General features: G+C 38.9%; 1 protein-coding gene across 1 annotated transcript in view; it reads left to right on the top strand.

Annotated features, from left to right (window-relative positions):
* Positions 1-17770, top strand: part of LOC133623375 (uncharacterized) — a 29163-nt gene extending 11393 nt beyond the window's left edge. The window contains exons 4-6 of the mRNA XM_061986625.1: positions 8921-9046; positions 12927-13017; positions 13089-17770. Coding sequence (XP_061842609.1) covers positions 8921-9046; positions 12927-13017; positions 13089-13287 — 416 coding nt within the window. The 3' untranslated portion in view covers positions 13288-17770. The remainder of the gene's footprint in view (positions 1-8920; positions 9047-12926; positions 13018-13088) is intronic.
* Positions 17771-23242: the final 5472 nt, after the last annotated feature.

A 23242-nucleotide genomic window follows, 5' to 3' on the forward strand; every position in this document is an offset into this window, starting at 1 on the left:
ATGCAATATTTTCCACATAAAACATTTTAAAGTGAAATATTTGAAATAATTGGAGCCTTGAATAGGTCAATAATTCATTATAATATTGAATCTTTTTTTTTATTTTTTTTTGAGCAATGGCAACAAAAGAAAAATAAAGAGAGACAAAAGAAGAAGAAAAAACAGCCTGCATGGCAGCTTTGTCTCAACATTGCAACTTTTGCTAGTTAGATTTGACTTCATTCCACTTTTTTAAATGTTTTTTAAAATTTTTGCAATCGCATTTCCAGAATGTGTGGCGGACCGGTAAACAATTAGCTGCGGGGCGCAAATGTCCCCCGGGCCGCACTTTGGACGGTCATGCCTTAAACGAATAATTATTTAGCCTAATCCCAGTTTCAGCCACACTAAACCATCGTTTAAGGTTCCCCTCCTTGGATAATTTTTTACACGGGTAAGTGCGCCGTTTATTTCTTGAATCTCCGGCTCTTAGCTTTGTATGGACTCATTGATCGTTCACAAACTGAGTTTGGAGAGGAAGTGACGCCAGACAGACAGCGCCCCACACCGGAAGTGACGTCAGAAAGAACACACCACAGCCAGCTTCATAACAACCGGTTTCCACTCGGAGATAAACACTAGAAAGATGGAGGCGATTCATCCAGACATGTCCGTGTTTCTCCTTCAGTCTGTACAGACGCTTGTGGAAATCACACATGAATACCTTAAGTGAAAGCGATTGCAGCTATTTGGGATACAACACTTCTCTGACGGCAAGAGAACTTTCCAATGTCCAGGTCATCTGTGATTCTACTTCCATTTGTCGAAGGAGAGACAACGAGAATGCGGACTCCCGTGGGTGTGATTAAAAAAAAAAGGTAGCTTGTGCTTTGTATTACCTGGCCGACGAGGGAAGACTACGGAAAACATTGATTGCTTTTGGACTGGCAAAGCAGACTTTATCAGTTATTGTCCGCCATGTATGTCGTGGACTCAACGTCTAGGTCCAGAGTATATAAAGTCACCAAAAACGAATGGACAATGAAGGTGACGGCAAAAGAGTGAGGAGTGTTCTGACCAGATATCTAGATTTACTTTCACATGTCCATTAAAGATTTGATTAATTTATGATGGCTCAGGTGTGATTCACTACAATAGGGCCCCACAGCACACTGGATTCCAGTTACCGTATTTTTCGGACTATAAGTCGCAGTTTTTTTCATAGTTTGGCCGGGCTCCAGTGCAACTTATATATGTTTTCTTCCTTTTTTATTATGCATTTTCGGCAGGTGCGACTTATACTCCGGTGCGACTTATACTCCGAAAAATACGGTAATTGAAATATCAAAACACTGGATATTGTTCAGATAAGTTACATTTAATTTAAGAACTTGCACACAAAGCAACACTGGAGGTGACTTTGACGTACTACGCATGCGTACTAGGTCGCGTTGCGCCGGCGGACGGAGGGGGTCTTATACGACCATTGTGTGTGTGTGGACAAGGATAAGGTTGGGTGGGATTTACCCTGGATAAGTGTAGAAGGGGCCTCAATCTTAACAAAATTCTAAAATCACATTGACCATTGAACACTTAACAATAATCTCTTAAAAGAAGGGTCGAAAATAAGGGATACATAAGAAATGCTTAACAAAGTGCAACAAAATAGTGCATTTAAAGTGTGAAAATATAAACAGAGAGAAACTTGAGAAGAACTATTTTCTGCAGGTTTAGTGCCAGGAAGTTACGGCCGTGCTCTATAGGGGAGCACAGCTACGGTGGTATTACCGGTCTTGGTGGGATCATTTACAGAGGGAGACATTGGTCCGACTACGGTGTGTTTCTGTTTTTTTTTTATCCAAAAAAGTGCCATCCTGTCGAGGTGACGTTTCCTGTTTTAACCACAATTTCTTCGCTCACTCATTTTTACTCTCTCTTCTCACTTACCATGAATTGATTAACGTGGACCCCGATTTAAACAAGTTGAAAAACGTATTGGGGTGTTACCATTTAGTGGTCAATTGTACGGAATATGTACTGTACTGTGCAATCTACTAATAAAAGTTTCAATCAATCAATCAAAACTTAGTGCAAAGAATCAACCGCAAGACAACAAGATGGTGCAACCAAACGTGACAATTGATACGGTTCCCTGATTGGCTGTTAGCGTGTCCCTCCCACTGATCAGTGATCACTTCCTGTTTGATTATCAGGAGTGGCTTTGTTCAAATTAATGTTACCTTTGCAACCTCATTATACTATTGGCTAAGTTTTATATTCATAAATGTAAAGTTCTCAATAGCCAACCTGCTTTTTGTGCCTTTAAAGAGTTAGAACTTTACTTTAAACAATTACCAAAAAGCTGTGAAATCTATGGTGCTATGCTCCAAATTTAAACTATTTACAGGACTTGTGTGAGCCTATAACTATACACATTGCTACATATATCCATCCATCCATCCATTTTTCTACCGCTTGTCCCGTTCGGGGTCGCGGACATATACATATATATATATATATATTTTACATTCTACTATAATTACTTGAATTAACAACGTACATATACATATGGTGTATACGTACATATGCATATAGTGTATACATACAGTACATATACATATAGTGTATATGTACATATAGTATACTACAGGTAAAAGCCAGTAAATTAGAATATTTTGAAAAACTTGATTTATTTCAGTAATTGCATTCAAAAGGTGTAACTTGTACATTATATTTATTCATTGCACACAGACTGATGCATTCAAATGTTTATTTCATTTAATTTTGATGATTTGAAGTGGCAACAAATGAAAATCCAAAATTCCGTGTGTCACAAAATTAGAATATTGTGTAAGGCTAATACAAAAAAGGGATTTTTAGAAATGTTGGCCAACTGAAAAGTATGAAAATGAAAAATATGAGCATGTACAATACTCAATACTTGTTTGGAGCTCCTTTTGCCTCAATTACTGCGTTAATGCGGCGTGGCATGGAGTCGATGAGTTTCTGGCACTGCTCAGGTGTTATGAGAGCCCAGGTTGCTCTGATAGTGGCCTTCAACTCTTCTGCGTTTTTGGGTCTGGCATTCTGCATCTTCCTTTTCACAATACCCCACAGATTTTCTATGGGGCTAAGGTCAGGGGAGTTGGCGGGCCAATTTAGAACAGAAATACCATGGTCCGTAAACCAGGCACGGGTAGATTTTGCGCTGTGTGCAGGCGCCAAGTCCTGTTGGAACTTGAAATCTCCATCTCCATAGAGCAGGTCAGCAGCAGGAAGCATGAAGTGCTCTAAAACTTGCTGGTAGACGGCTGCGTTGACCCTGGATCTCAGGAAACAGAGTGGACCGACACCAGCAGATGACATGGCACCCCAAACCATCACCCAACCATGCAAATTTTGCATTTCCTTTGGAAATCGAGGTCCCAGAGTCTGGAGGAAGACAGGAGAGGCACAGGATCCACGTTGCCTGAAGTCTAGTGTAAAGTTTCCACCATCAGTGATGGTTTGGGGTGCCATGTCATCTGCTGGTGTCGGTCGGAATTCTGGATTTTCATTTGTTGCCACTTCAAATCATCAAAATTAAATCTGTGTGCAATGAATAAATATAATGTACAAGTTACACCTTTTGAATGCAATTACTGAAATAAATCAAGTTTTTCAAAATATTCTAATTTACTGGCTTTTACCTGTATACATATAGTGTATATGCACATATACATATAAATATAGTGCATATATATATATATATATATATATATATATATATATATATATATATATATATATATATATATATATATATATATACATGCATTAAATATAGTGCATTACAAAGTGTATCTATACACACAAAATATAGTGTGTATATAAATATATACACTATATATATATATATATATATATATATATATATATATATATATATATATATATGTATGTGTGGGGAAAAAAAAATCACAAGACTATTTCATCTCTACAGGCCTGTTTCATGAGGGGGGTACCCTCAATCGTCAGGAGATTTTAATGGGAGCATTCGCATACCATACGGGTACAGGCTGGCCTAGGGGCGTGGTGATTGGTTCATGTGTTACCTAGGAGGTGTTTCCGTCTATGGCGGCATGTTGTTACAATTTCGCTGCGCTTGTTGAGGGATGACAGGTCAGTTTCTCTTTCAAGCATAGGTTGCATCTTTTATTACCACTATTGTAAGGTGTGCTGGATGCAAGAATTTGCCATGTTATTGAATATTCAACATGTTGAATATTCAATAACATGGCAAATATTCAACATGTTGAATATTCAATAACATGGCAAATTCTTGCATCCAGTACACCTTACAATAGTGGTAATAAAAGATGCAACCTATGCTTGAAAGAGAAACTGTTTATTATCTACCGTCCAGACCTGTCATCCCTCAACAAGCGCAGCGAAATTGTAACAACATGCCGCCATAGACGGAAACACCTCCTAGGTAACACATGAACCAATCACCACGCCCCTAGGCCAGCCTGTACCCACCCACTCTGTGCCCTATATAAACCATGGTATGCGAATGCTCCCATTAAAATCTCCTGACGATTGAGGGTACCCCCCTCATGAAACAGGCCTGTAGAGATGAAATAGTCTTGTGATTTTTTTTCCCCACACATACATATATTGCGCTCTACTACGGTATCGAGCACTATTTTTTGGATAACCTTATTAAGACATATATATATATATATATATATATATATACAAACCCCGTTCCCATATAAGTTGGGAAATTGTGTCAGATGTAAATATAACCGGAATACAATGATTTGCAAATCCTTTTCAACCCATATTCAGTTGAATATGCTACAAAGACAACATAATTGATGTTCAAACTAATACACCTTTTTTTTTTCTCAATAATCATTAACTTTAGAATTTGATGCTAGCAACACGTGACAAAGAAGTTGGGAAAGGTGGCAATAAATACTTATAAAGTTGAGGAATGCTCATCAAACACTTATTTGGAACATCCCACAGGTGAACAGGCAAATTGGGAACATGTGGGTGCCATGATTGGGTATAAAAGTAGATTCCATGAAATGCTCAGTCATTCACAAACAAGGATGGGGCGAGGGTCACCACTTTGTCAACAAATGCGTGAGCAAATTGTTGAACAGTTTAAGAAAAACCTTTCTCAACAAGCTATTGCAAGGAATTTAGGGATTTCACCATCTACGGTCCGTAATATCATCAAAGGGTTCAGAGAATCTGGAGAAATCACTGCACGTAAAGTTAAAGTTAAAAGTTAAAGTCCCAATGATTGTCACACACACACTAGGTGTGGTGAAATTTGTCCTCTGCATTTGACCCATCCCCTTGATCACCCCCTGGGAGGTGAGGGGAGCAGTGGGCAGCAGCGGTGCCGCGCCCGGGAATCATTTTTGGTGATTTAACCCCCAATTCCAACCCTTGATGCTGAGTGCCAAGCAGGGAGGTAATGGGTCCCATTTTTATAGTCCTTGGTATGACTCGGCCGGGGTTTGAACTCACAACCTACCGATCTCAGGGCGGACACTCTAACCACTAGGCCACTGAGTAGGTAAGCAGCTAAGCCTGTGATTTTCGATCCCTCAGGCTGTACTTCATCAACAAGTGTGTAAAGGATATCACCACATGGGCTCAGGAACACTTCAGAAACCCACTGTCAGTAACTACAGTTGGTCGCTACATCTGTAAGTGCAAGTTAAAACTCTCCTATGTAAGGCGAAAACCGTTTATCAACAACACCCAGAAACGCCGTCGGCTTCGCTGGGCCTGAGCTCATCTAAGGTGGACTGATACAAAGTGGAAAAGTGTTCTGTGGTCTGACGAGTCCACATTTCAAATTGTTTTTGGAAACTGTGGACGTCGTGTCCTCCGGACCAAAGAGGAAGAGAACCATCCGGATTGTTATAGGCGCAAAGTTGAAAAGCCAGCATCTGTGATGGTATGGGGGTGTATTAGTGCCCAAGACATGGGTAACTTACACATCTGTGAAGGCGCCATTAATGCTGAAAGTTACATACAGGTTTTGAAGCAACATATGTTGCCATCCAAGCAACGTTACATGGACGCCCCTGCTTATTTCAGCAAGACAATGCCAAGCCACGTGTTGCATCAACGTGGCTTCATAGTAAAAAAAATACGGGTACTAGACTGGCCTGCCTGTAGTCCAGACCTGTCTCCCATTGAAAATGTGTGGCGCATTATGAAGCCTAAAATACCACAACGGAGACCCCCGGACTGTTGAACAACTTAAGCTGTACATCAAGCAAGAATGGGAAAGAATTCCACCTGAGAAGCTTAAAAAATGTGTCTCCTCAGTTCCCAAACGTTTACTGAGTGTTGTTAAAAGGAAAGGCCATGTAACACAGTGGTAAACATGCCCTTTCCCAACTACTTTGGCACGTGTTGCAGCCATGAAATTCTAAGTTACTTATTATTTGCAAAAAAAAAAAAGTTTATGAGTTTGAACATCAAATATCTTGTCTTTGTAGTGCATTCAATTGAATATGGGTTGAAAAGGATTTGCAAATCATTGTATTCCGTTTATATTTACATCCAACACAATTTCCCAACTCATATGGAAACGGGGTTTGTATATTTACACATACTGTATGTACACAAACTGCTCCAATCATCCATCCATCCATCCATTTTCTACCGCTTGTCCCTTTTGGGGCCGCGGGGGGTGCTGGAGCCTATCTCAGCTGCACTCGGGCGGAAGGCGGGGTACACCCTGGACAAGTCGCCACCTCATCACAGGGCCAACACAGATAGACAGACACTCACATTCACACACTAGGGCCAATTTAGTGTTGCCAATCAACCTATCCCCAGGTGCATGTTTTTGGAGGTGGGAGGAAGCTGGAATACCCGGAGGGAACCCACGCAGTCACGGGGAGAACATGCAAACTCCACACAGAAAGATCCCAAGCGCAGGATCAAACCCAGGACCTCCGTATTGTGAGGCAGACGCACTAACCCCTCTTCCACCGTGCTGGCCCTGCTCCAATCAATATTGTCATAATTTTTTGTCCAGTCATGGAAAAATACTGTCATGTTTTCCTTAAACCAGAATGAATATATAAGTCAGAGGTGTGGACTCGAGTCACATGACTTGGACTCGAGTCAGACTCGAGTCATGAATTTGATGACTTTAGACTCGACTTGACAAAATGTAAAAAGACTTGCAACTCGACTTCGACTTTAACATCAATGACTTGTGACTTCACTTGGACTTGAGCCTTTTGAATTGACATGACTTGACATGACTTGCTACTTTCCCCAAAACCCAAAGATGAAAAAGTTATTCGGGAGCGCTCCGTATTTTTCATTGTGTACTTGTCTATCAGCGTTGCGTGTGTCAGCTGGTGTGGTCTCAGTACAACAGCCAATCAAATTAGATCTGCTTTGTTTTCATCACACAGCATTCATCCAATCAAATTGCAGGACAACCAACGAAGAAGACATGTCCAAACCACACGCCAGTGAACAAAAAATGATGCCTAAAATAATTTCGTTTGGGTATAAAAATTACGAGGTGGTCAACACAAAACGGTTTGCAGTATGCAACACATGCGGTTCCAAAATTACTGATGGAGAGGCAACAACTTCCAACTTCGTCCGGCATTTGAAGTTGCACAAAGAACGGTAAGTTTTGAATGTAAGATAACGTTTATTGGCTAAGTAACGTGACTTTTATTTGCTGTGTAGTTAAATCAGTGAGGCTGTAAACTCACTGCTAACGTTATAACGTTATTGCAAACACGGGAATCTGTTGCAGTTCACTACCTTATTCATACTTTTTGTTCAGTGATTTTTTTAAGCAGGGTTACGTTAGTCAATATATCACACGTAACGTTAGACGGCGGTCAGCAGCACCGCGTATTTTAGCCACCTAAAAAAAAGACAAAAATAGTAAAATAAAGGTCAGTTAAAATGTATACTATATTATGAATATGTGTACCGTTTTAGCTAGCTTTCTGACATACTGTTGGTTGTTTACCTCAGTGGTCCCCAACCACCGGGCCGCGGCCCGGTACTGGTCCGTGGATCAATTGGTATCGGGCCGCACAAGAAATATATATATATTTTTTTTAAATTAAATCAACATAAAAAACACAAGATACACTTACAAGTAGTGCACCAACCCAAAACAACTCTCTCCCCCTTTTGTTCTGGGCATTGAACATGAAGACTCTTCCTTCACTGTTCCGAGTGGCCATGAGAGTCTTGGCAGTGCCTGCCTCCAGTGCTCCAGTGGAGCGAGTTTTCAGCCATGGTGGCATCATACTACGCCCCCATCGTGCACAAATGACTGACAGACTCTTGGCTAATTTGGTCTTTTGCAAATGCAATGCAGCATAGGGCCCTGACATATAAAAAGTACAACTTTTTTGTTATGTTCACGTATATGTCATGTTTTTTCAATGTTAACACTTTTGTACAAATAAGTACATTTGCACTTTATTTTTCAATGTGTTTGTTCTGTAAAGGAATGAGTTAATGTTTAAAATGACTGGTTAATAGTGCTATTATAAAGTGCAATGTCAGCACAATTTTCTTTCCTGCAATTTAAAATGCACTTGTTTTAATAAATAAATACAGCGTTTGAAAAGCATACACAATCTGTGTTAATATATTAGTCTGTGGTTAAAAGGACTTGAAAGGACTCGAAACTCAAAATGCAGGACTTAGGACTTGACTTGAGACTTTCCAGTCTTGACTTTGGACTTGACTCGGGGCTTGCCTGTCTTGACTCGGGACTTGACTCGGACTTGAGGGCAAAGACTTGAGACTTACTTGTGACTTGCAAAACAATGACTTGGTCCCACCTCTGATATAAGTATATATATATTTTGTTCTCTCTCATATCAAACAAAATCTGCATTGACTTGAATCAGATGTTCCTCCCAAACAGCTGCTGCTGCTACATTTAGTGATGGCGTCACAGAAGGACTTCCAGTAAGAGACGTGTCCGATGTTTTATCCCTGAGCACCAAATCCCCTGCAGACCCCACCATGATCTTCTTCAGCATGGACTATGGTACATTATTGACCTGGAAATATACATCTTAGAATCATCTCATTAAAGGAGAGGGAAGGTTGCATCCAGCCATGCAGTTCAAATGGACTTTACTGTACCACTAAATGATGTTGATGGTCCGCCACTAGGGGGCGATGAAGGAAAGATCAACTAAATGTTCAATAACCTTTTTTCTACTGAGAGCTACTTTTACTAAACAAAAATATTTATGTTAATTTCCTTAGCCTTTTTCAACCCAAACAGAAGTTTGTTCTTCCAGAGCTTTAGCAAAACGTCCACAACTCTTATTTTATTCATATGTTTTTTAAACATGTGTATTTATTTATTATATTTATTACATACCGAATGCTGTGTATTTATTACAACTTCTTTCCTGTAAAAAAAATTAAAAATAAAATCACATAACCAAGGATTAGCACAATGTAATCAGAAAATATACTTTTGTTAAGATATTAATGCTTGATTTTGATTGACAAAGCGGTATTTATTTAATAATGTTAGTATAATTATAGTTTGCAGTAGTAAACATTGCCTTGAACAGGAGTGTCCAGAGTGCGGCACAATGGTTAGCATTCTAATATTAGCATGCTAGCTTCATTGCTAATTTTGCAGGTATATATCTATACCAATATTTTGTTACTTTACGAATGATACCTGTTAGCATGCTAACATTAACATGATAGCTTTTTATATATATATATTTTTAGCAAATGTTATAGCTGTACACCTCAGTCATATTTTGGTACTTGATGCATGCTAACGTTACGAGGCTAGCATTCAAATCAATTCAAACACACACCTAAGAGGTCTATATTTTTGTACTTGACACATGTTAAAGTTAGAATTTTAGCATGTTAACATTGGCATGCTGGCTGTTTTAGCTCATTTATCAGGTGTACACCCCAGTGTCATATATTTATTTTCATATCTCACTAACTGAAAGTATGCTATTTTTAGCATGTTTGCATAGTAGTAGTAGCATGCTAGCTTGTTATTTTTTGTTTGTTTTTTAGCAAATTAACAGATATACATGTATACAAATATACTTTGGAATTAATATAATAATAATATACTAAAATGTTTTGGTATTTCACTCATGGTAATTGTAATCATGTTATTGCTAGCATGTTAGCATTGTAATGTTAACATGCAAGCGTGTTTAGCTAATTTAGCAGGTAGAGACGTAAGTATACTTTGGAATTAATATATTATGAATATATTCAAATATTTTGGTATTTTACTCATGCTAAATGTATACATGCTATTGCTAGCGTGTTGGCATTGTAATGTTAGCATGCTAGCTTGTTTTAACTAATTTAGCTGGTATAGACCTAAGTATACTTTGGTATTAATACAGTATATTAATAAAATGTTGGTATTTTAGTCATGCTAACTGTAAACATGTGATTTCTAGCATGTTAGCATAGTACTGTTAGCATTATAGCCTTTTAAAGCTAATTTAACAGGCTTACACCTAAGTATTCTAAGGTTTTAATACATTTATAATATATTAAAAGTTTTGGTATCTCACACATGCTAACTGTAAGCATGCTAATACTATCATGTTAGCACAGTACTGTGGTTCATTTGGTGATGGCATGTTAACAGCACTATGCTTTTTAGCTAATTTAGCCGGTATACACCCAAGTATATTTTGGTATTAATATATTGACAATATATTAAAATATTTTGGTATTTCACTAATGCTAACTGTAACCATGCTATTGTTAGCATGTTAGCATAGTACTGTTAGCATGCTAGCTTTTTAGCTAATTTAGCAGGTATACACCTAAGTATACTTTGCTATTAAAATATTAATAATATATTAATATGTTAGTATTCCACTTATGCTAACTGTAAGCAGGCTTTTGTTAGCATAGTGCTGTTAACATGCTAGCTTTTTAGCTAACTTAGCAGGTATACACCTAAGTATACCTTGGTATTATTATGTTAAAAATACATTTAAATATTTGGGTATTTCACTTAATTTTAACTGTAACCATGCTATTGTTAGCATGTTAGCATAGTACTGTTGGCATGATAGCTTTTTAGCTAATTTAGCAGGTGTACACCTAAGTATACTTTGCTATTGAAATATTAATATATTAATATTTAGGTATTTCACTCATGCTAACTGTAAGCACAATTTTGTTAGCATAGTACTGTTAACATGCTAGCGTTTTAGCTCATTTAGAAGGTATACACCGAGGTATACTTTGGTATTAATATATTAATAATATATGAATATTTTGGTATTTCACTCATGCTAACAGTAAGAATGCTTTTGATAGAATAGTACTGTTAACATGCTAGCTTTTTAGCTAATTTAGCAGGTATACACCCAAGTATATTTTGGTAATATATTGATAATATATCAAAATATTTTGGCATTACACTCATGCTAACTGTAACCATGCTATTGTTAGCATGTTAGTATAATACTGTTAGCTTTTTAGCTAATTTAGCAGGTGTACACCTAAGTATATTTTGCTATTAAAATATTGATAATATATTAATATTTTGGTATTTCACTCATGCTATCTGTAAGCATGCTTTTGTGAGCATAGTACTGTTAACATCAGGGCTGCGAATCTTTGGGTGTCCCACGATTCGATTCAATATCGATTCTTGGGGTCACGATTCGATTCAAAATCGATTTTTTTCCGATTTAACCCGATTCTCGATTCAAAAACGATATTTTCCCGATTCAAAACGATTCTCTTTTCGTTCAATACATAGGATTTCAGCAGGATCTACCCGAGTCTGCTGACATGCAAGCAGAGTAGTAGATTTTTGTAAAAAGCTTTTATAATCGTAAAGGACAATGTTTTATCAACTGATTGCAATAATGTAAATGTGTTTTAACTATTAAATGAACCAAAAATATGACTTATTTGATCTTTGTGAAAATATTGGACACAGTGTGTTGTCAAGCTTATGAAATGTGATGCAAGTGTAAGCCACTGTGACACTATTGTTCATTTATTTTTATTCTCATAAATGTCTAATGATTATGTCAATGAGGGATTTTTAATCACTGCTATGTCGAAATTGTAACTAATATTGATACTGTTGTTGATAATATTCATTTTTGTTTCACTACTTTTGGTTTGTTCTGTGTCTTGTTTGTGTCTCCTCTCAAAGTGTTGTTGCTGGGTCGGGTTTGGTTTTGGAATTGGATTGCATTGTTATGGTATTGCTGTGCATTGTTTTGTTGGATTGATTAATTAAAAATAAATAAATAAATAAATAAATAAATAAATAAATAAAAAATTGATTTTTTAAAAATGAGAATCGATTCTGAATCGCACAACGTGATAATCGCGATTTGAATTCGAATTGATTTTTTCCCACACCCCTGGTTAACATGCTAGCTTTTTAGCTAATTTAGCAGGTATACACCTCCAGTATATTTTGGTATTAATATATTAAAATATTTTGGTATTTCACTCATGCTAACTGTAACCATGCTATTTTTAGCATCCTACTGTTCGCATGCTATATTTTTAGCTAATTCAGCAGGTTTACACCTAAGTATACTTTGCTATTGATATATTGCTAATATATTAAAATATTTTGGTATTTTACTCATGCTAACTGTAAGCATGCTATGCTCACACTTCTATGCGAGCATTATAGCTTTCTAGGCAAATTTTACTTGACGCTACCTGGTCAGCGTGCTGACTGTTAGCCTTTCAGTTCTATTTTGGCTCTTCAGTACTCACACGAAATGTGTTGTTTTGGAGTTTATCCGGTGCAGTGTAGAGTAAACATTCAAATTTAGACTGCTAAAAGTGGTTAGAAACAGTTAACAGTGAGTGGTTGCATTGTGGTTTGTGTAAAAGTAATGACGCGCTGCTTGTATATACACCTTTTACAGGCATGGGCTGGAAAATAACCATGTTGGTTTTAAGTTCTTTGGCTCTCGTCCTGGGAACGGTGATCCTTATTCTCAATGTTTATTCCAATAGGTGAGTGTAAACACGGCCATGGAGAGAACCTCACATGTCAACCTCAATCTCGCATTGTCTCGCTCTTGCAGACGGAAAAAGGTGGTGTGCGTTCTGAAGTCGTACACTCCGAGGCCAGAGGCCGGTGTTCCGGGGTCCCCGGTGCCCAGTGAGAGGGCCCCGCTGACCGAGCACGCCATGCGCCTCCCGCTCTCCTCCCCTACTCTGCAGCGAGGAGAGATCCTGATTGAGTGGAAGGATGGCAGCGTGACGCCACTCTATGAAGCCTGAAGGTTGTGCGGTCAACGTGATGATACGCAACTCAACGCAAAATTGACATTTTAACGACGTAACAATAATGGAGGATGTTTATGTGCACTGAACGTGACAAAAATCAATTACCGTATTTTCCGCACTATAAGGCGCACCGGATTATTAGCCGCACCTTCAATGAATGGCATATTTCATAACTTTGTCCACCAATAAGCCGCCCCGGACTATAAGCCGCGCCTACGCTGCGCTAAAGGGAATGTCAAAAAAACAGTCAGATAGGTCAGTCAAACTTTAATAATATATTAAAAACCAGCGTTCTAACAACTTTGTTCACTCCCAAAATGTACGCAAATGTGCAATCACAAACATAGTAAAATTCAAAATAGTGCAGAGCAATAGCAACATAATGTTGCTCGAACGTTAATGTCACAACACACAAAATAAACATAGCGCTCACTTTCTGAAGTTATTCTTCATTCGTAAATCCTTCGTCTTCGGTGTCCGAAGTGAAAAGTTGGGCAAATTTACGATCCACTGGCAAATGTTGGCGTCGTCTGGCGCTGCCTCCTCGTCTTAGTGAAGGTGTGTTCGCCTTCTGTCATCCACTGTTCCCACGCAGTTAGCAGTCTAGCTTCGAATGCCCTGTTGACACCAATATCTAGCGGCTGGAGGTCTTTTGTCAATCCACCCGGAATGACGGCGAGTATTGAATTAAGCGCGTAAGCGTGTCTCTTAATGTGCTGTTATGAGCTAGCAAATATAACAACTACACTACCCAGCATGCAACGATAGTTACGAGCATGCGCGGTAGCCCTGAGAAGCGTTGTTGTATGCTGGGAGTTAGAATGTGGTTATGAGCACGCTGTGAGTAAACGTTGAGAACTCAGTTAACACGCCTCGTCTGCATTATTTATAATTAGACAGACAACACACTTAATAGGAGCCATTTTGGGGTCTTTACATAAACACACAAATGGAAATGAAACGTCACATATCCCAGCATGCACCGCGCGCTTCTTCGTCATCCACTGTTCCCACGCAGTTAGCAGTCTAGCTTCGAATGCCCTGTTGACACCAATATCTAGCGGCTGGAGGTCTTTTGTCAATCCACCCGGAATGACGGCGAGTATTGAATTAAGCGCGTAAGCGTGTCTCTCAATGTGCTGTTATGAGCTAGCAAATATAACAACTACACTACCCAGCATGCAACGATAGTTACGAGCATGCGCGGTAGCCCTGAGAAGCGTTGTTGTATGCTGGCAGTTAGAATGTGGTTATGAGCACGCTGTGAGTAAACGTTGAGAACTCAGTTAACACGCCTCGTCTGCATTATTTATAATTAGACAGACAACACACTTAATAGGAGCCATTTTGGGGTCTTTACATAAACACACAAATGGAAATGAAACGTCACATATCCCAGCATGCACCGCGCGCTTCTTCTACGGGGAAAAAAGATGGCGGCTGTTTACCGTAGTTGCGAGACCTAAACTTTATGAAAATGAATCTTAATATTTATCCATATATAAAGCGCACCGGGTTATAAAGCGCACTGTCAGCTTTTGAGAAAATTTGTGGTTTTTAGGTGCGCCTTATAGTGCGGAAAATACGGTATGCTCTTCATTTTGTTTGCTCCATTTTGAGAGAGGAGACACTCAAACAGTCAAGTCTTTGAGTAGCACGTTATTATGACGACATTGACACATGACTAATGCTTTGTGTGGGAAAAAAACAGGCTTCCCTACACATCTTAAAATATAGCCAACTACAGTAGAACCACGATTCACAAACCCAGTTGGTTCTTAAACAGAGTTTGTTTATCAAAAAGTGTGTATAGCCTCTGAAAGCCTCAGTGGCCACATGTGTGGACAGCACCTTTTAGCTCTTATTTCCAAAATTGTGTACACTACTGAATTGGGGTCTTATGCCGCTTATGTGGACACTTATACTGCCATTTGGTGGTGTCAGAAGAGTATAACATACAATGGAATTTGGAAAAAAAAAAAAGTGTAAAAATTTAAATTAGCATGTCACTACACATGAAGTACACGTTTGTGTACCGGTACTTATGGACTAAGTACATCATATCAAAAGATGACTTTTAGTTTTTATTCTAATTAGGGTCCAATAAGCCCAAATAGCAAAGAGAAATAAAAAAGCATGTAAACAAACAGTTTGGGCCTTAAGAGGTTAATGAAGCAAATATCTCCTTAAAAAAACTTTGTAAATATGAATAGTTGATTCCAGCTTTGACAAAAGTCCATATTTTAGTAAAAGTTTGTAGATTAAACACATTAAAAAGTGCTATACAGTACTGTATACCAAACAAACATAAAAAAAGGGGTGATGGATCAACCTTCTATTTAATACAAAGCCAAAACAAAAACAACAAGCTTATCTGTTGACACGCACACACTTTGTGTGACTAGTCGTGTGGCGCGCTCACAGTTTGAAATCACAAAACTCCTTAACTTTACCAGCCAGGTCGCTACAATGATTAGGAATTTTTTTTAAATACAAATAAAAAAATGTGTCACTTAAATTTGTTGGTAGAGGAAGGAGGGGGTTAGGGTGAGTGGGCAGTGTCGACAACGCTGTGGATTTCCCCCCAATGACTAGGAATAAAAAAAAAATACAAATAAAAAACGTGTCACTTAAATTTGTTGGTAGAGGAAGGAGGGGGTTAGGGTGAGTGGGCAGTGCCGACAACACTGTGGATTTCCCCCAAAGGTTTCAAACCACACATTGATTGTCAATTGGTTTTTTGGACTCATTTTGATTTGGCAAAATTCGGAAAATGCTAAAAAAAAAAACCAAAAAAACCACTTAAAAATTAGATAAAGTAGCACTGAGAACTGTAATTGACTGAATTAGCGCAGAAAATTGATCAGCCCACCCACAATGGATGTGCTGCCGGCCACAAAATGGGCGACTGAGATAACCGCACACTGATGGAAAGTTCGCACAACAAAGTATATTTTTACTCGGTCTGCGGTCCGTTTGTCGAAGAGTCCATACAACGAGGGGTTCGTAAACCGAGGTTCCACTTTTCTCCGTCAGGCAGCTGCAGATGCTAACGTTGCTAACGCGTGTGCCCTCCCTCACCGCTTCATGTCACGTTGTGTGTGATGGACGACTTCTGCTACGTTGCAAAAGAGCAGAGTCGTGGTGTTTATGTAAAAAGTAAAGATGCACTTCTTGGAACCACACGCTGTCGGAGAAACAGCTCATTAGCATTAAAGCTACAGACACACTAATTGTCCCCAGTTGGTCTGACCAAAAAGGTGTAGATTCCAACACATTTCCAATGCTGGGACCTGTGAGACTTTTAACTGGGGAAAAATAGTATAATATGGGGTCTTTACAAAATAAATGTCATTTGGTGAAATGGAAAGGATAATAAGTCACATTAAAGTCATTTTTTGTATTAAACCTAACCTATTAATGGTTTGTTTACTGGCGCCTTATTAAAGTTTTGTTTTTGTTTTACTTGGAGGAATGTTGTTTTGTAGTCTTTCTTACCATAATTGCCAGTTGCCTTTAAGGCTGGAAATATCTGATGTATTTACCTTAATGACAACCATGTAATAAAGGAATAATGGTTTAGCTTTTCACTTTTAACCATTAGTTTGGATAAGTTAGAACTCAGTGTTGTTCTCCATGTAGTGCATTTTCTTGCATTCAACAGCATGTACAGTTTATGTGTTTCCTCTGAATGTAGGTTTATATTGACCATGACTTCCAAGGTATGTTAAAGATAGGTAGGTTGTAAGTTTAACTCTAACTAACTTGTGTCATGTCTGTGTGATCATGTTTTGTTTTAGTAATGTTCGGTTTAAATTTTGGACTTTTTGTGCACTTTTGTTTTGTTTTGTCACCATAGCAACCATTAGTTTCACCTGTCACGTCACGCACCTGTTCCACGTTTGGACTCATTGTGCACTCTTGTCACCATAGCAACCATTAGTTTTCACCTGTCACGTCACGCACCTGTTTCACGTTTTGAGTCACGCACCTGCTTTCACTAATCATGTCCATAGTATTTAAGTTCATTCATTTTCTGTTGTTCGTCCTGACGACATCCCCGCATTCATGCTCCTGCACTCTCTCCACACCCTGATGACCCTTGCTACTCTTTTTTTCATGCCGGTTCCATGCCAAGTAAGTTTTTGTTTGTTAAGCCACAGTTAGTGTTTTGTTTAATTGTTCATAGTTTCTGCCAATGTGCAAGTTTTGTGTTTAAAGTCTAGTTTTGTACCTCCGCCCCTGTGCGCGCTTTTCGTTTTTTTCCTTTTTTGATAGTTTAAATAAATCATGTACCCACCTTCAAGCCTTGACCAGTCCAGTTCATTTGCACCGCGGGAGAACAAACCTAGCCATAGTCCTAGTCATGACAACTTGTTGAGTTAATGCATTTGTTTTCTTTCTTCTTTTTTTTTTTCAAAATAAACATGTTGCAAGTTTTAAAACTATTATTTCATGTAATAAAACTTGATGTTTACCACTGGCTTTGTATTTGGTATGTACTGTATGTGTGTGTGTGTGTGTGTATCCATGATAGACATAATGTTTGCACATTGTTGCTGCTTCTTAAGAAAATATTGCCCTCTGTGTGTTTCCGCGCGCATGTGTGTGTTTAGTGCAATCCAACTTTTTGTCCTGCTTTTGTTTTTATTTGTATGAAATTATCCTTTATTTAATTTACAAAACCCAAAACCAAGTGAAGTTGGCACGTTGTGTAAATGGCAAATAAAAACAGAATACAATGATTTGCAAATCCTTTTCAACCTATATTCAATTGAATAGGCTGCAAAGACAAGATACTCATCGTTCGAACTGGAAAACTTTTGTTATTTTTTGCAAATATTAGCTCATTTGAAATTTGATGCCTGCAACATGTTTCAAAAAAAGCTGGCACAAGTGGCAAAAAAGACTGAGAAAGTTGAGGAATGCTCATCAAACACTTATTTGGAACATCCCACAGGTGAACAGGCTAATTGGGAACAGGTGGGTGCCATGATTGGGTATAAAAGCAGCTTCCATGAAATGCTCAGTCATTCACAAACAAAGATCGGGCGAGGGTCACACGTTGTGTAAATCGTAAATAAAAACAGAATACAATGATTTGCAAATCCTTTTCAACTTATATTCAATTGAATAGACTGCAAAGACAAGATATTTATTGTTCGAACTGAGAAACTTCATAAAAATAAAAACAAAAAATACTTTAATATACGTTTGTCCCACTAACTAATAATTTCAAGGCAAGTATTCATCAATTTGTGCCTAAAAAACATATCTAATGCATACACAATTTTGTAATGATATCATGAGGCGGTTATACATTAATAGTCATAATATTTACTGTTAAAAGCAACCTTATAACTGCAATGTGGCCCTCAATCAATGAGTTTGACACCCCTGAAATAGGGTTCTCAAACTTTTTTCACCAAGTACCACCTCAGAAAAGACTTTAAGTACAACTTTAAGGACCGTTATTAAAATACATTAGCGTATTAGGCCTAAGTATTCATTAAACACTAGGCAGAGGTTGGATTTAACAAGTATATTTAATATGTTTGGCCACTGTAACATTACACACAGTTTGAACAGTAACACTGCGTTTGAATAAGGGACAATAAAACACTGAACTTTAATCAAGTGATTCCATGGTGGACCACAAGATGGAGCCCGCGTACCACTAGTGGTACAGGTACCACAGTTTGAGAATCCCTGGTCTATAGGATGCAGTGAATGTGACTGAAGTTCTGAATAACAATACATCCTCTTAGAATCATGCATGGAAACTTCCCAGCATGAGGAATCTTGTGTCAACGAAGGGTTTTTTGTTTTGGTTGGGGTTTTTTTTACCGTTTTTTAGGAGGCGGTAGGGCCCCAGGGGGTTGTAATTGGAATGCATTAAACCAGGGGTGCCTACACTTTTTCTGCAGGCGAGCTACTTTTCAATTGACCAAGTGGAAGGGATCTACCTCATTCATATATATCATTTATATTTATTTATTTATGAAAGAGACATTTTTGTTAGCAAGTTAAAGGTGTTTAATGATAATACAAGCATGTTTAACACATATAGATTCCTTTCTTTCATGAAGACAAGAATATAAGTTGGTGTATTACCTGATTCTGATGACTTGCATTGAGTGGAATCAGACAGTAGTGATGATAACATCCACATTTTCATATGGAGGAGAGAAAAAAAAAGTCCTCCTTTCTGTCCAATACCACATGAAAGTGGTTGCTTTTTGGCATCTTATTTGTCCAGCTTCCATACTCCTTTTTATACACTTTACAAGAAATACATTGGCGACAAACTCCGTAGCTTGCTGGCTTTCTGAGACTCTTATTTTGTTAGCGCAGGCAGGATGAAGCAGCGCTTTTGTTGTGAAGACAGGAGCTGTGCAGTCGGTCTTTAGAGATTTGACGGCAGGTCTGGCGCGAGAGTCTGTTGAAATAAAAAGTGTTTCTCGCCTTCCTGTCGGTCGTTTTTTCTTAATAATTATCTGGCAGCAGCCAGCGTCATCTCACAAGACCCTCGGGTGCCGTGAATGTCAATCAAGTGACAAAAGTGACGTTATAGTGAAGATTGATGATCGCACATTTTTTTTACGCCTGCCTGGCGATCGATCGGTAGCTTGCGATCATTAAACAATAATCAGTTCAGTTCTAATCTGTGGGACATTGTTTTCCTCTCATGTATTAATTTTCACCCAGTACTTGTTTTTGTTTTCATTGTGTGAAAATTATTTTTTTTATTGGGAGAAGGAGTCTCCCCTGCTGGCAGTGTTTAGATTAATGAGAGGGGAACCACGTCATAAAGTGCAGACTACACAGTGAAAATGGCATGGCACCTTAAACCCACCCTCCCCAAACTACATCCATATGCCGGGGGAGGGAACAACTCTCTTTTCTCCACAAAGCATCACTTAGCGGAGAATTTTAATGAATGGTAATTGCAAAATATTCATTTAATCACCCTTATACAACGTTATTGTCATGAACATGCACGTCTGAGGTAGTAAGACAAGGGTTTTATAGATGACACGGGAGGTGCAGTACAGCAACACATGCCGCTAAACAAAGTCAGTCCCCCAATACTCGCTGGGCGGCCGAGGCAGGCAGATAAAAAAGCCTGATTGGCAACCAGGAACAGGTGTGCTCAGGTTACCAATCAGGAACAGGTGAGGGTAAAAAGTGCTCAGAAAGAAATCCAGGGAGAGGAACCAGAATAAAAGTGCTGACTAAATCAATCAATCAATCAATCTTTATTTATATAGCCCTAAATCACAAGTGTCTCAAAGGGCTGCACAAGCCACAACGACATCCTCGGTACAAAGCCCACATACGGGCAAGGAAAAACTCACCCCAGTGGGACGTCGATGTGAATGACTATGAGAAACCTTGGAGAGGACCGCATATGTGGGTAACCCACCCCCTCTAGGAGAGACCGAAAGCAATGGATGTCGAGTGGGTCTGACATAATATTGTGAGAGTCCAGTCCATAGTGGATCCAACATAATAGTAAGAGTCCAGTCCATAATGGGGCCAGCAGGACACCATCCCGAGCGGAGACGGGTCAGCAGCGCAGAGATGTTCCCAGCCGATGCACATGCGAGCGGTCCACCCCGGGTCCCGACTCTGGACAGCCAGCACTTCATCCATGGCCACCGGACCTGTGCCCCCCCCCCTCAAGGAAAAGGGGAGCAGAGGAGAAAAGAAAAGAAACGGCAGATCAACTGGTCTAACAGGGGGGCTATTTAAAGGCTAGAGTATACAAATGAGTTTTAAGATGGGACTTAAATGCTTCTACTGAGGTAGCATCTCTAATTGTTACCGGGAGGTCTTTCCATAGTACTGGAGCCCGAATAGAAAACGCTCTATAGCCCGCAGACTTTTTTTGGGCTCTGGGAATGGGGAAATAAACAACATGTGAGACTTGACGTGACACTTCTATTCTTATTTGTGCCGCCGGAGCTTGAAGAACAACATGGTGTGTCGGTGCTGTGACACACTTGATAGTTATGACAATGATGCAAGGATTGTCAACTTTGACATGATTTGTCATCCTGTAAATGCCCAATCGCTGAGTAATAGTGGGAGTCAGAGTCACGATACCTGCGTAACACCATTTAAAAAAGTCATTGTTTCACCTTAAAGTAGCAGTGGAGTGGGAAAGATAAGTTGACTTTATATGCTTAATTGTGTTTCATTGTATCCATTAAAGTTGAAATATAGCCAACGACAGTGGAACCACAATTGACAAACGTAATTGGTTCTTGAACAGAGTTGGTAATTTAAAAAAAAAAAGTTTGTATAGAGAAGCAAATATTTCCATAAAAAACTATGTAAATATGAAAAGTTGGTTCCAGCTTTGACAAAAGTCCATATTTTAATAAAAGTTTGGGTAACACTTTAGTATGGGGTACACATATTCACCATTAATTAGATGCCTATTAGTAACATATTGGCTCTTAATTAGTCATTAATAAGTACTTATTAATGCCTTATTCTTCATTGCCTTATTATACAACCAGTAAGCCATTAACTAAGAGTCTACCCTCAATAACCTCAGATTTATTGTAGATTAGTAACCCTAACCCTAAACTGTATATGTTCCCCAAGTATCCAAATAACTCTAAATTAAGTCTTTTGTTACTTTGATAAGCAACTAATTAATGGTGAATATGTTCCCCATACTAAAGTGTTACCAAAGTTTCAATCAATCAATCAATGTTTATTTATATAGCCCTAAATCACAAGTGTCTCAAAGGGCTGCACAAGCCACAATGACATCCTCGGTACAAAGCCCACATAAGGGCAAGGAAAAACTCACCCCAGTGGGACGTCGATGTGAATGACTATGAGAAACCTTGGAGAGGACTGCATATGTGGGTAACCCCCCCCCCCCCCCCACCCCCTCTAGGGGAGACCGAATGCAATGGATGTCGAGTGGGTCTGACATAATATTGTGAGAGTCCAGTCCATAGTGGATCCAACATAATAGTAAGAGTCCAGTCCATAGTGGGGCCAGCAGGACACCATCCCGGGTCTATTTAAAGGCAAGATGTAAATCAAACACATTATAAAGTGCTAAACAGTACTGTATATCAAACAAACATGACAAAGGGGTGATGGCTCAACCTCCTATTTAATACAAAGCCAAAACAACGACAACAAGCTGAACTGTTGACACGTACACACATTGTGTGACTGGTCATGCGGTGCGCAAAAAAACCCAAAAAACGTGTCGGTTAAATTTGTTGGCAGAGGAAGGAGGGGGTTAGGGTGAGTGGGCAGTGTCGACAACGCTGTGGATTTTTCCCAAATGTTTCAAACCACACATTGGTTGTCCATTGCTTTCTTTTGACTCATTTTGAGTTGGCAAAACAAACAAAAATGCTAAAAAAAACAACAACAACAAAAAAACACTTAAAAATTAAAGCTGCAAGCAGCGACGGCACATAAAATCCGAGCCGGAGCAGTAATTAAAACTCTTTGGTCAACTTTTAATCAGAAGGGTTCAATCTCTCTCCTGTGCTAGTTTGATGCCGACACGAGAAACGCGCTCAGAGGAGATAATGTTTGAAAAAAGGTGACCGGTTTTTACAAAACTTTTGTTTTGAAGGGGGAATTTCAAACTTCCTGTTGATTTTTGCTGAGGGTTGTCAATATATGAAATGTAGGTCTAAGTGAGACCTACATAGAGGTTTTTGTTTCATGTCTCTAAGACATTCCTACTGGAAGTTACAGGCAGATTTGTCTGAGTTTTCTTCCTAGGAGCAGTTGTGTCTGTGTGTTCTTCCAAGGGGGCGCTAGAGCGCAATTTTTGAGTTTTGGGGTTGGTTTTTTTTATTAGATCGCAATTTTTGCCAGTCCTGATGTGTGTGTCCAATTTGGTGAGTTTTGAAGCATGTTAAGGGGGTCAAATTACAGCTCAAAGAGGCAAAAGTGACTG

Source organism: Nerophis lumbriciformis, linkage group LG12 (assembly GCF_033978685.3).
Source record: "Nerophis lumbriciformis linkage group LG12, RoL_Nlum_v2.1, whole genome shotgun sequence".
NCBI classification, from domain to species: Eukaryota; Metazoa; Chordata; class Actinopteri; order Syngnathiformes; family Syngnathidae; genus Nerophis; species Nerophis lumbriciformis.